Genomic DNA, 14,095 nt, shown 5'->3' on the forward strand with positions numbered 1-14,095 from the left:
GGCTGCCATAAGTTGGAAATGACTTGAATGCACACAGCAACAACTACTACAACAACTATTATTAATAGTAGTATTACTATTAATAATTTTAGGAGAATTATTCAGTGGATCTGTAATGGTAGAATAATATTTTTCTGATTGCAAGTTAGATTGTTCATGCAAAAAGTTAATAAAATTAATCTCAAAAAAAGAAGAACAAAGGAAGGAAGGAAGGAAGGAAGGAAGGAAGGAAGGAAGGAAGGAAAGAAGGAAGGGTCAGCAAGCTGGATCTTATCCATTACTAGTTCTGCTACTTTATAATGCATTTCTCATAAATCTTTTCCCTGCAACATTGGAAATACAATATTGCTGTAGGAAGGCACCAGGGTAGCCTGAAAGTGTTGAAAGGAGACACTGCAAAGATGGTGTGTCTCTGGGTCCTTCTCCCTGACGTTTCTCTTTCTTTCCTCTCACAGATATATTGCCAGTGGGTACGCTGGGGAAACTGCAGTATACTCTGGCTGAAGTGCCCTTCTTGCAGGATCAACATCTTGTACTGAAGCTGAGTGTAAGTCATTGTTTCCTTTTTGTACAGTCGGCCCTCCTTATCCACAGATATTTTATCCATGGACTCAAGCATCCACAGATTGAAAATATTCCAATATATATATATACATTCCAAATAGCAAACCTTGATTTTCCATTTTATATAGGGGACACCATTTTGCTATGCCATTATATTTAATGGGACTTGAGCATCCATGGATTTTGGTATCTGCAGGGAGTCCTGGAACCAAATCCCAGCAGGTACCAAGGACCCACTGTACTTTATACTTCTTCTTGACCAGTAAACTGACCATAATCCCATTTTGGGCTGTAAGAAATAGCCATACATCTTCTCATCCTCAGTGAGTGAAGAAGAAGTGAACAGCTGCAAAGTTCCTTGCACTTTGGGGCTATTTCAAGAAAATGTGTTTTGACTAAATATATGAATACATGCTGTTCAGAGCACTTGGATTGTGTTTTTCTGCAGATTAGGGGGTTGCACTGGGTCACTCTTGGGGAATCTATGATTTTAGGAAAGACATGGAGAAACTGGAGCATGTCCAGAGGAGGGTGACTAAAATGGTGAAGGGTCTGGAAACCATGCCCTATGAGGAACGCCTTAGGAAGCTGGGTATGTTTAGCCTGGAGAAAAGAAGATTAAGAGGTGATATGATAGCCCTATTTAAATATTTGAAGGGATGTCATATTGAGGAAGGAGCAAGCTTGTTTTCTGCTGCTCCAGAGACTAGGACCTGGAACGATGGATGCAAACTGCAGGAAAAGAGATTCCACCTCAACATTAGGAGGAACATCCTGAGAGTAAGGGCTGTTTGAGAGTGGAACACACTCCTTCCTCGGAGTGTAGTGGAGTCTCCTTCCTTGGAGGTCTTCAAATGGAGGCTGGGTGGCCATCTGTCAGGGATGCTTTGATCTGGATTTCCTGCATGGCAGAAGAAGGGGGTTGGACTGGAGGGCCCCTGTGGTCTCTTCCAACTCTGTGATTCTATGATTCTATGTATGCAAATGAAAATACATTTAGGCTGTCCATATGATATTGTTATTTAAAGGTATAACTTTAATTTTGCTAGTCGTTTTATCTCACAACTATTGTCATTACTTTCAGTGATATACAGGAATTATGATATATGAATAACATTAGTGCAAAAAACATACTTAAGGTTTCTGTATGATTGGCCTGGAGGGAGGCCAATGGTGAAGGGGTGACACCAGGAGTTTCCACACCAGGTGATGCCAACCCTAGTGAGGCCACTGGTTCTCTCTTAACCTCTGTTCTCCTGCCTTTTTCCTCCAGAGCATACTCACTGACAATGAAGGTAACGCTGTCAACCTTGCTCCATCCGAGCTGACCTCTCTCCCTCCGATGGCAGATGAAACTTCCCGTCTGCTTCTTTCTGGCAATGCCCTTTCCTCTGTGATTAAGATGGTTGCGGCGAAAGGAGAGCTCGACACAGTCCTCACCAATGAAGTGGTAAGCTGGCCAGATGAGAAATATTTCCCATATATACTCAACTATAAATTGAGGTCAGGTTTTGGAACCAAAATTATGGATTTTGCCAGCAGCTGTGGATAGGTCGAGGGCAAAACTTTGCGGCTCCTTTAGTGTGTGTATATGTGTGCGCATGGCAAGAGAGACTTTCACTGAGACTTTTTGCTTCACCGTTTCAGCTTTCATTTCACCCAGATGTGCAGACTCTTAAACAAACTGCAATTATCAATCAATCACCCAGGACTCTTTCTGCTTGGCTCCAGAGAGAAATAAACCCCTCTCTGCAATGCATAGGAACTCTGAAAGAGCTGCTATCACATTACCATAGTGATCCGTAAATAAGTTGACCTGGGAGTTTGGGGTCAATTTTTGGGCATAAATTTTTAGACTTATAGCCAAGTATACACAGCAACAAGATTTCGCTCCCAAAGGTTAAAAGAGGAGTATAGCTTGATTGTAGAGTGTCCTGGTACCAGACATCCAAGGCCTGAGTTGAAGAAGATTAGTATAGGAGGAGGAGATGTTTCCTCCTTGATAAACTAACCTCCAGAACTGCCTGACTGAAACCACCTTTATCTTTTCATCTGAATGGGGGGGAAAGCATCTAAGAACTACCCTTCTTTTAGTCTTTTTGTTTGGAAGCTGGAGAGAGGAAAAAGACTTCTTAAATCCTACATTCAGTTCCAGGTGGAGTAGATCAGTAGTAGTAGAGAGAGCCAGGGTGATTCTGGAGACTATTTGGCTGTACAGACAGCCCCAAAGGGGCAGCCTCTAGCAGCCCCTTTTACAGCCAGATCGTGGCTGCGGCAACTGCATGCCATGGCTCCAATCTGACCTTTACAGGCTGCAAAAAACAGCTGCAAAAAGAGGGTCCTTTTTGCGCCCTGGAAAGGGTGCGATAGCTGCAGTGCTGTGGCTTTACGGTACTCCTTCAGTGCTGCATCGTGCCAGAGGAGTGCCATGATGCCATGCACCGTGCGACACAGTGCAGTGCAGTGTGGTGCACAGTGTCATGCCACTCTGGGGGCGGAGCTGGGGTGGACGTCGTGTAGACATTACGCCCTGACTTCACCCTCAAGCTGGCCTTTAAGGCCAGCTTGTACAGGGCTTATGAGTCTGATTTCCCGCTTAATCATGAAACCCACTTGGGCAAATCACATGCTCTCAGCCTCAGGGGATAGCAATGGCAAACCCTCTTTGAACAAATCTTGCCAAGCAAACACTCCATGAGAGGTTCAGCTTAGGGTCAGTATAAGTCAGAAATGACCTGAAGACACACAACAACAAGAGTAGACCCATTGACTCATTGTTGGCAAATCTCATTAATTCAATCGGGCTGCCTTAGTTGAGACTAACAACAGGAATCAGCCTATTTATGTGGTCTAGCATTGTGTCAAATGTTTTTGGAAGAGACCACAGAAATACTACAGTGTCTATCCAATTCTGGGCCCCATAGAGCATGAAAGAAATCACTGAGCTGGAATATGTTCTTATCTGTGTAATCAGGTTCATAAGCCAAGAGCTATTAGGAGTTTGGTTGAGGGAGCTGGGGAAGTTTAGCTTAGAGAAGAGAAGAGAAGGTGAAGAAGAGCCATGATAGTCATCTTTAGGTCTTTGAATGGCTGTCAGGTGGAAGATGGAACAGGCTTGTTCTCTGCTCCAGAGGGCAGAATTCGAACTAATGGATTCAAATTATAAGAAAAGAGTTTCAGACTAAAATTAGGAAGACTCTTCTGATGATAAGAGCTATTCCATAGTGGAGTGGACACCCTTTTGAGGGCTTATAAGTGGAATCTGGATTGTGAAGGAGAGTCATGGAACTGGGAAAATAGGTATTACGTTTAAGAGACACCAATTGTCTAACTTATTTTTTCTCCCCTTTGTTCCCTTTCTCTAGCTTTCTGGGATTGTCCCCATGACCACCTCAGCTCTTCATTCTGTGCTACCTCAGGTAAGGTGTTCATACTGTATATGTGTGCACATGTGCCTTCAAGTCACCTGTTGGCTTATGGAGACCCCGTGAATTTCATGGGGTTTTCTTGGGCAAGGATTCCTCAGAGGTGATTTGCCAGTTCCTTCATCTGAAATGGATCCCACAGCACCCAGTACTAATTGGTGATCTCCCACCCAAGGACTAACCAGGTCTGCCCCTGGTTAGGGTCACAAGATCTAGTGCCTTCTGGGAGCATTTACATTTTGGTAAAGATTTCTCATGTGTTCTGAGACTTAAGCCTTCCCTCGTCTTTCACAGGTGTCTCGGCTTCTACCGAAAGATCAGCCTCTGGTGATCAAGATTAAACTTAGTGACGTTCCAGTTGTGTCTTTGCAAAATGGCGAGGCCAGAGTGACCCTGAAAGCCACCATTGAAGTCTTAGCCCGCACCAGGTCTGGCCTCACTCCCCTCTTTAAGGTGGACGCTGTAAGTAACAAGATGAGAAGGGCTGGGTTGTCCATGGATTGTGGGCCCCTTGACGTCGATTTCCACGCACTTGGCCAACAAATATAAGAAACTGCCTTCGGCAGAGAGTCAGTCTCTGCTTAGTCTAGCCTAGTAGAAGCAGCCCTGATCGGCAGTAATGATCTCTAGGATTTCAGGAAAGATTCCTTCCTGTTTCTTGGTGGTCTCCCATTCAAGGACTAACAAGGCCCGGCCCTGCCTATCTTTCAAAACCAGACAAAATTGGATGTGTTTAAGGTGGTATGCTGAAAGAAGCACCCATCCAAAGAAGCTGCAAGATTTCTCCTTTATTCCTTGGATCTCCTTTTCTAACTTCCTAACTTCCTTGTCCTGAGTTATCAACCCAAAAGATCCCTTTCACAGAAAATGTCTTTCAGATGTCTCATCAAATGTCTTATCAAAATGAGCAACAGGCCAACCACAACCTTGCTTTAACTATTTATTTATTTTATTTATGCAATTTCTTTACTTTATGCTAAGGCTCTTGTGGAACCTTTAAAACTACCCAAAACTAACAATAGATTGCTCCTAAAGTGCAGCCTGCAGCCGTCCCTTTCCTGGCCAGATTGGGGCTGTGGCGACTTGACGCTGAAGCCACAATCTGACCTCTGGAGAGCGCAAAAAGGAGCCGCAAAGAGCAGCTCCTTTTTGTGCCCTCCAAGGGGCTCCATAGCAGCAGCGATGCAGTTTTATGATGCCTCTTCGGCACTGCATCACGTGGATGCAATGCTGGAGGTGCATCATGATGGCACATGCCATGTGGACCAGTGTGCGCCATGATGGCACCATGGGGGCAGAGTTAGGGCATCCAACATTAAGACGCTGTATCCTGGCTCCACCCACAAGCCAGCGCTTTCTCTAGGTCTGTATAGGGCTTTAGTCTCAAATCTTGAAGCACCTTTGGGATCCTGAAGCACTTTTGGGATCTTGAAGCACCTTTGAGACTGACTGAGTGAAAGATGTTGTTAGTCTCAAAGGTGCTACAAGATCCCTTTGCATACTGATACTGCAGACTAACATGGCTATGTCTCTGAATTGCTTTCATTAAAAGGAAAAAAGGAGGCAGAATGTGTTCCAGCCTTTGATGTGATAATAGGACCTCCCATTATCTGGGCAACACAACTGAGCGATAGTCTACCCTCCAGTTAAACAAAGTGTTAATGATATGATGGTATTAGTGGAGTCGGTATCATGAAGGAACCATGAAAGACCACAGCTCAATGGGATGCTCAATTGGGCAGCACTTCAAGATGTTTCTAGGCATAGGTTATAAAAAATATCTCAGGGGGCCAGGAGGCAAGAGAGAAGAACAAAGGGGTACTTTGGGAATGCGGGCTTGTGTCCCAACTAAGGAGCAGCTCCAGATTCCTGGGCCTCATTCCCACTTACAGATAAATCAGTGTGTGATCCAAATCGATGGACTGATTCAACATCGGAGCATGGTTGCCACTACATTTGCCCCTATCACCACTTGTGGTTCGCATTCATGAATGAATCGATTCAAAATGATTTGTCTCCAGCTGGCCGAAGGTCAAATTTGAATCGATTCTGATCCGCTTGTGGTTCACGCTTGCATTGAATCAATTTGGTGAAAAAGACACGGGGAAAAATCAGCGTCAAAAAGATGAGGTTAAATGGGTCTGGTGAATGGCCTCCCCTTGGAATCACTTCAGCAATTCGGTTTAAGTGGGAACCAGGGCCGGTTTAAAAAGTAGTGGGAATGAGGCCCTAACATCCAGGACTCCAAATCCCAGCCATGTCATGAGTAGATCAGGGACTTGGCAACTTCTGCTAATGGTGCCTGAAGAAGAAGAATTTGGTTGAGAATCTGTGAAAGGCAGCCAGGTTACTTCCTAGATGTGGCAGTTCCTAACACCCCAAAGGAACAGTGTGCCTGTGCATGTGTCTAAGTGGGAACCCATACACACATGCAAGAGATTACAATGGGAGAGCAGGGTTTGCAAAAGCAGCAGGCAGAAATCCTTCTCTTATACAACTGTATTATTCTGATTGCAGGATATCCACTTGGTTGGAAAGGCTAGCATTACAGAAGGCAAGTTGGGCATCGCCTTTTTCTTGGAAAGGTAAATGGATCCTTCTTCCACAGATATTGGACCAATTTGTCCATGATAGCAGAGGGTAAATGATATACTTCAAAGATTGTTGTTTATTGATGGCCTAGATTTGGGAAGGGGCATATTTAGATGCCTTGTGCACAACTTCCATTCATTCCAGTCACAGTCTAGCTAGTATCTGGTTTGATTTATCATCTGATCTGTTCATCATTGCACATTATGTTTTTGTAAGACATTGATTACAACCTCCATCATTTGTGTTTAATATGATGTGCCTATCTTTGTATTTAGGCATGTTTTGCATCCATTTAGAGTCTTTGAGGCCTTGGTATTTAGTTCAGCAGTATATTTATAATAATAAATAATAAAATAAAATTTTTATTTCTATCCCACTTTTTGCCAGGCAATCAAAGCAGCTTACAACAGGTTATGCAGTTATGCATTTCTAATTCTATGAATCCATCTTTTGCAGCTGTGCCCTTTTAAAGCCTTTTGTTGCAGCTGTTCCCTCTCAGCTAATGCTCCTCAGTCTTTGGTTCTCTGGATGTTCTGGATTTGAGACCCACTGCTCTAGAACAGGAACATAGCCTGCCAGTAACATGCTCATTCTTTTCCTTTCTGCAGGGTCTTCCTCAGACTTATTTCCTCTGAAATTGGCAACTTTGATGTAAGTAACATGAAATATTGATTGTGTGTAGGATAGAGTCCGTATCTATAAAGCCCTATATGGCCTGGGCCCGAGTTACTTAAGGGAATGCCTCTCCCTACACAATCCGCCCTGCACTCTCAGAACACCTGGAACAAAAATACTAGAACATCCAAAAACCAGGTTGAAAACTACCTCTTGTAGAACATTTTCTGCGATTGCCCCTAGACTTTGGAACAACTTACCAGAAGCGATCCGTCTCATCACTTCCTTGGAAGCCTTCAAAAAGGCGCTGAAGACGGATCTCTTCTGGCGGGCCTATCCAACGGATCTCCTCTAATCTGATTTTGAATAATACTTTACACCTAAATACGACGACTCAATCCTTATGATTGTGAGCAATCCTTTCCCTCCTTATCTTTTTCCCTTGATTGATGTATTTGAAGTATATATGTATCTATGTTGTTTTTACTTGTTGTAATCCCGCTTTGATCTGAAGGGAGAAGCGGGAAATATAATTAACATTTTATTATATATTATTATTATTATAAATATAATATAAAATAATTCAGAAACATTGTTGTTGTTGTGTGGCTTCAGGGCCTCATTCCCACTTACTGATAAGTCGGTTTGCGATCCGAATTGATGGATCAATTCGACATTGGATTGTGGTTTACATTACACTTGCCCCAACTGCATTTTCTGACATTTTCTGTCATCAAAATAGCCCACTTCTGGTTCCCATTCACAAATGAATCGATTCAAAATGATTTGGTTCCAGCCGGTCGAAGGGGAAATTGGAATCGATTCCGATCCAGTTGTGGTTCACACTTGCGAGGAATCGATTTATCTAAAAAGATGCAGAAAAAAAGTCTTAAGAAGATGTGGGTTAAATGGGTCTAGCGCCTGGCTCCCCTCTTTGAATTGCTTCTGTGATTTGGATTAAATGGGAACCAGGGTCGTTTGAGCTGGTTCAAACCAATTTGCAATCCAATTTAAAAGGTAGTGGGAATGAGGCCCGGGTCATTTCCAACTTTTAGTGAACCTAAAGTGAACCTATAACAGGGTTTTCTTGGCACGATTTCTTCAGAAGGGACTTGCCACCACTGCCTTCTGAAGGCTGAGACAGAGATTTAACCATGCAGCGTCTCATTAAAAGCATTACCAGTAGATTTTTCTCAACAGCCCATTGGAACAAAATAATCTTCACCTGCCTATGGAAAGATAGCAAGTCTAGATTTCAAGAGCCACCAAGAAGGCCCCCTATTAAGTCCCACCTAAGTGACAGTTGTTGTTATTGTATGCCTTCAGGTCATTCCAGCTTATGGCAGCCCTAAGGCGAATCTACCGTTTTCATGGCAAATTTCTTCAGAGGGAGTTTGCCATTGCTATCCTCTCAGATTTGCCCAAGATCACCCAGTGGGTTTACAAGTCCAAACTGGGATTTGAATGCTGGTCTCCAAAGTTGTAGTTCAGTGCTCAAACCAGTACAAGCTTCAAACAAGCTTCATTTATGTACTGCTTCATACCACCTAAGCAGTGTCTAAGCGTTTTACAACTGTAAGCTAATTTGCCCCCAACAATCTGGGGACTCATTTTAGCGACCTCCTCGGAAGGATGCAAGCCTGAGTTGATCCTGAGCCCTTCAGCTGGTCTTGAACTCGCAACCTTATGGTTTTGAGTGAGTGGCTGCAGGACAGGCATTTAACCACTGCACCACCAAGGCTCCTAAACCACTAAACCACGCTGGCTCTAAAAGACAGTGACCAGTGAATTATTCTCCAGAGGTTCTACATATACAATAGTACATTCAGACTTTTCTAAACTTGAGTCCCGAGATGTTTTTGGACTATAACTCAGATCGCCTCTCCTGGGTATAGCAAATGGCCAGGATGGTGGTAGGTGTGGTCCAAAAATATCTAGAATTGTCCCAAGGTTGGGAAAGGGCTCTTTAGAAGTTAGAATGTCCCTCCTTGACTAGTACTCTGAAACGTTGGACCAGCAGATGAAGTGGGCCATAGTCCACAAAACTTCTTCCTGTCAAAGGAGCACTCAAAATGCTTGTGCGACTTAGTTGGCAAGGTCCTATAATATTGGTGGGACATCTTGGCCATGAATCCCGTGGAACATTTCCACTTCACTCCTGCCATCTGATTTACCAAAAACTTCTCTCTCTGTGTTAGATTAAACTCGTTGAAAACTGGATGAAGACCATTCTTCAGGTTGAATACATGCGGGTGATCAACGGTATGGCAAACACCTTTCTACTGTTCAGCCAAGTTTACACTTTCAGTGTTGTCCATCAGCCAGGTTATGTGTCTTACCCTTCTTCCTTGGTTTTATTTCAACAGCCCTGAATATAGAACTCCCTCTCCCGAAATTCTCCACTATGGGCTATGCTAACGGTGTGGTCGATATCTCTGAGGTAAGAGCACAGGTGTTCATTTCTGGAAATCTGTTCTCCAACAGCCATGATCTGGGGTAATTCAACAGACAGACTGGTAATGACTTGGTCCACAACTGTAGACACGTACGGCTTTATATTGCTCCAAATTTAACTTTTGACATAATTCAGTTGTTTGGCAGGCCTTGGAGATGTTTAAATTATTTTTATGGCTTTAATTCAAACTGATTTGATTGTAAGCCATTCAGAGAAACCACCCCAACCAAGAACACTGGAAGGATAAAGGCTAGGCTTTTATCTCCAGATTCCAGAAGAAACTGACTTGCTTTTTTTTGGGGGGGGGGGGTTGGGGACCCCAGAATTTAAAATGTGGGGCCTTGAAACAATCAGTGCAGAATTTATACTTTCCACAACCCAAATTCATTTTTGTTTGCAATCAACACCATTAAAGTATCCGGTAAGAAAGGGATTCCACCTAAACACTAGGAAGAACCCTTTTACTGGAGACCAAGAGTAGAGTAGATTGACTCAGAGATTGGTGGACTCTCAATCTTTGGAGATCTTTAAGAAGAGCTTAGAGGGGCATCTTTCAGGGGTGTTTTAGGTAGCTGTGGAGCAGAGTGAACCTTGATACTACAACAACTGGGAGGGAAGGAGAAAACTAACTTAAGTAAGTCCACAGAGCTGCTTGGAGATCTTTGCAAGTTGCACCAACAAATCTATTGAGCCATAACAAACTGTAGCAAGCAGCTGCTCTACTCGCTGAACTGGAGGTTTGCAGCACATAGCCTTTTCCTCCTGCCCAGAAATGAACCCACCAAAACCGAAGGATCTGTACCTTGCCTGCCTCTGGAAATGTCATATGAAAACTGGAGGCTCAGATTTAGGCCTGAGGTCTGGCAACTCTAATTTCCAGGCCTGAACAGAGCTGAAATCATGATGTAAATGGCTCATTTTGCCTTGACTCTATAAGGCATGAATAATAATGAATGATGATAATATAACGGTAACAATAACAAAGCAAAAAGAAACAGATGGATTCCAGAAGGTTGGAAGCTGACTTTTTTTCTTGACAGAACACAATCGTGGTGCACTGGTGCCATAAATCCTTAAAGAAGATGGACCCAAATAGCTGCAGAGGGACTTCAAGGCAGAACAGGACTCCTTTCTTGCTCTTTCGTGTGGCAACTTGGAAAAAGGTGTGAACAACAGAAAAAAAATGCCAGCTTTATCCTAATCTCAGTTTCTCCCTAAGCTGCAGTCCTGCTGTGGTCCCATGTAAAAATAATGCTTTTCTGTGTCCATTTGGTCATGGAGAGATGGAGGCCTAGAATTGTCACCTGGCTCTTCCCAGTCAATAAAAGATGCCTTTCCAGCATTTACTATTTGTGTATATGCATTTTTCCTCTACATTAATGCATTTGACCCTATCATGCACTATGCCCAGGGTCAGAATGCTTTGTTGTTGTGTGCCTTCAGGTTGTTTCCAGCCAATGGTGACCCTATCATGCGGTTTTCTTAACAAGATTCATTCAGATGGGGTTTGTCATGGTCTGAGGCGAGACTAGTCCTGCCCAAGATCACCCAGTGGGTTTCATGGTCAACCAGGGATTCAAACCCTGGTCTCCAGAGTCATGGGAGATATCACACGGGGTGAGGAGGGATCGCTCCTGTCCTTAACATCCTACCCGATCTTTATCACGTCTGTCCTTTTCCTGTCCTTCTCCCGTCGTGGTGTCGTCATTGTATTAATGGGTGTTTCCATTAAGACACAGTGACAGGGCCATGCCCTCAGTGATGGAGAAGGATGGGCAAGCACGAAGTCATCAGATAATCTTATTGTGATTGCGCAATAGGGACAACTGAAGGACTGGATAAGGACAGACATCTGATAATCTTTGACAACGGTACCATAAGGATGGGGTAAGAACGGGAGCAACTGTCCTTTACCCCATGTGATAATCTCCAGTCCAAGCTCAACCCATACCATCACACTGGCTTTGCCCGCAACAATGACAGCCAGAAAATGAGACAAACTACACCCCTGAATCAGAAAATGTATCTCCAGTATGGAGCTCTGATCCTCTCCTGGTTAGAACCCTCTCCAAACCCACCTTTTCCATATGGATAACCACTCTCAAGATGGGCATTTCAATATCAGTAGAGACCAGGAGAACAGCAGGACTCATCCAGCTATTTCAACATATTTTCTGGCCTCCCAAGGATCTTGGGAAGTCCCTGGTTACCTTATTGTCCTGTTTCATGGTAGCAATCATATCTACCATCCACAGGAACAGACAAGGGGAAAACCAGACCAGTTCCAAATCTTACACAGGATTTCAGTGAAAGCAGAAGCAAGTTCATGCAGTCCAAAGTCCAAATGGCAGGAAAAGCAGTCCGAGCTGGTCCCATAGCTGATAAGGGAATCATGAGAAGAGTAGCTCAAGATACACATGGAGCTCAGAGATCTACAAAGCCAGGCACATCAGACAAAGCCACAAAGGGAGTATTGGAGCGATTATTTTGCCCCAGCCATTTATAGCCAGCAATAAAGCAACCTGGTCTTATTAGCTCTCTGTCTTCCTTTTTAAGCAGATCAGGGCATATCCGTCCCTTTGCAACCAGTGTTTTAATTTGTGATGTTCCATCGGGGGGAGTGGCCTCTGAATCCTCCTCTAAGTGCTGCATGGGATGGACTGGACTCAACCTCTGTACTTCCATGACAGAACCAACACTCCCAGCCGCTCGATAGGTCTGAGGAGGGGCTGGTTTGTGTGAGTTGCTCGAGGAGGGGGTATTCAGAGGACAGGGCTGCAACTCGGATTATATATATATATATATATATATATATATATATATATCTATTCAGGAGTCACTGGGTTGCCTGATCATGCCCTCGGTGCCCAAGAGCAGCCCACCCCCGCCTGCCACTAGGGGGCCTTCCGGCCAGCCCAGGATGTCCTGGGCCGAATTGGCCCCCCGGACTAAGCAAAAGAGACTGGCAGAGGCCCCCACATCGCCGCTCTCTCACGCGCTCCACAGTAGAGGCGGAGGACCCAGCCATAGCCCAGACTTCGCGTCCAGACAGGGATGAGGCTCTGGCAAGCATGCAGCAGTCCATTGCTGAGCTGATCAGAGAGTTTCAAAAGAGCAGGGCTCAGGCAACGCCACGGCGAGGAAGAAGAAGCGGACGCGTCACCCTCTACCTCAGCAACTCCAGCACGTCTTCCAGAGGCTCTGTCCTCATTCGGTTCCTCCGCCAGTTCGGTGATTCCTGTTCCAACAGTTCACCCGCCAGTGGCCTCTCCGGCTAACCAGCACACGACGGCCGAGGCAGGAAGGGGGCGACACACTCTCTTCCTCTGCCACCTGGCAACGCATCGACCGTGGTTGGTGAGTGCGTGGGCCCAACGTTTCCAGGGACCATACTGGCTGGAAGGGGCGCTGATCCCGGGCATGCCCGCGTGGGCCATCAGGCAAGGACCCAGCGTCCTGGACTGCAAGGGGTTTGGGTTGACCAACAGGCGGCCAGTTTCCCTAAGTTTTCCAGGGGTGAGAACCCTCCGGGCATCCATCTTCCCACAGAGTCGGAGGAAGATCTTGCGGGGTTTTTGGTATGTTTTTTTTTTTTCCTTCTCAGGCCAAAGGGAGAAGAGGCAGGGGCGGTGTTGTCCTCCAGGAAGGACAAAAAGGGTCACAAGCCTCCTCCGGCTGAGCGTACCTTCCTCAATTGGGTGGAGGGATATGGGGTGTTCGTGGCAGTGGTTGCCATGGCCTACCCTGAGCGGGGTGGCACCTCATCAGCCACATGCTGAACGTCCTCAGGGCACGGTCCATTGGGGGCGACACGGCCGCCATTGCTATGATTCAGCTTTCGCGCAAAGGGCTTCCCAGAGTGGGTTAGACAGATGGGATCTCATTGAGAGCGACATCTGCTGCTTGAGGTGGGTCCTCATGCCAGAGCCAGGCCCCAGCCAGGTGGCAGGGAAAGCGGGACCCCAGGAGGCTCCTCGCTGGGAATTCAACTCAGGGAGTGTGTTCGCCCCCAGTGCAAATTCGAACATTGCTGCGAATGTGCTTTGGCCCCATGCCAAGAAGCATGCGCTTGCCCTTCTGGATCCCAACAGCCCTTTCGCTCGGGACACCCACTCAGTTAGCTTCCGGAAAGAAGGGAGCCCCCAGCTCCGACTCTGGAAAGGTGGGGGGTCCCCCAGTGAGCTGACCCCAGCTGCCTCGTTGGGTTTTGGGCTGGCCAGCACTCCTGTACGGCCTGGGGCCCTCCTCCTCCCCTGCTTCAGGCTACACCTGACAGGAAACAGCCTCCCTCCTGGCATCTGGCTTCACTGAGGGTTTCAGGATCCCAGTCGGCGGGCCCAGGCTGCCTTCCGATGCCCGACCTGAAATCTGCCAGGGACATGCCCCATGTGCTTATTGACAAGGTCAAAAAAGAGCTTCAGGCAGGCAGGTGGGGCGGGCCCTT

The 14,095-nt window shown here is 45.7% G+C and overlaps 1 protein-coding gene across 1 annotated transcript in view; it reads left to right on the forward strand.

Moving 5' to 3' along the window:
* LOC121928100 (BPI fold-containing family B member 4-like) overlaps positions 1 to 10,986 on the forward strand; it is an 11,551-nt gene extending 565 nt beyond the window's left edge. The window contains exons 2-10 of the mRNA XM_042462388.1: positions 456 to 547; positions 1,838 to 2,014; positions 3,930 to 3,983; positions 4,284 to 4,451; positions 6,507 to 6,574; positions 7,190 to 7,232; positions 9,395 to 9,458; positions 9,563 to 9,636; positions 10,692 to 10,986. Of these exons, the coding sequence (XP_042318322.1) occupies positions 456 to 547; positions 1,838 to 2,014; positions 3,930 to 3,983; positions 4,284 to 4,451; positions 6,507 to 6,574; positions 7,190 to 7,232; positions 9,395 to 9,458; positions 9,563 to 9,636; positions 10,692 to 10,820 (869 nt within the window). The 3' untranslated portion in view covers positions 10,821 to 10,986. The remainder of the gene's footprint in view (positions 1 to 455; positions 548 to 1,837; positions 2,015 to 3,929; positions 3,984 to 4,283; positions 4,452 to 6,506; positions 6,575 to 7,189; positions 7,233 to 9,394; positions 9,459 to 9,562; positions 9,637 to 10,691) is intronic.
* The last annotated feature ends 3,109 nt before the right edge of the window (positions 10,987 to 14,095 follow it).

This window comes from Sceloporus undulatus, chromosome 4 (assembly GCF_019175285.1).
Source record: "Sceloporus undulatus isolate JIND9_A2432 ecotype Alabama chromosome 4, SceUnd_v1.1, whole genome shotgun sequence".
In the NCBI taxonomy this organism is placed as follows: Eukaryota; Metazoa; Chordata; class Lepidosauria; order Squamata; family Phrynosomatidae; genus Sceloporus; species Sceloporus undulatus.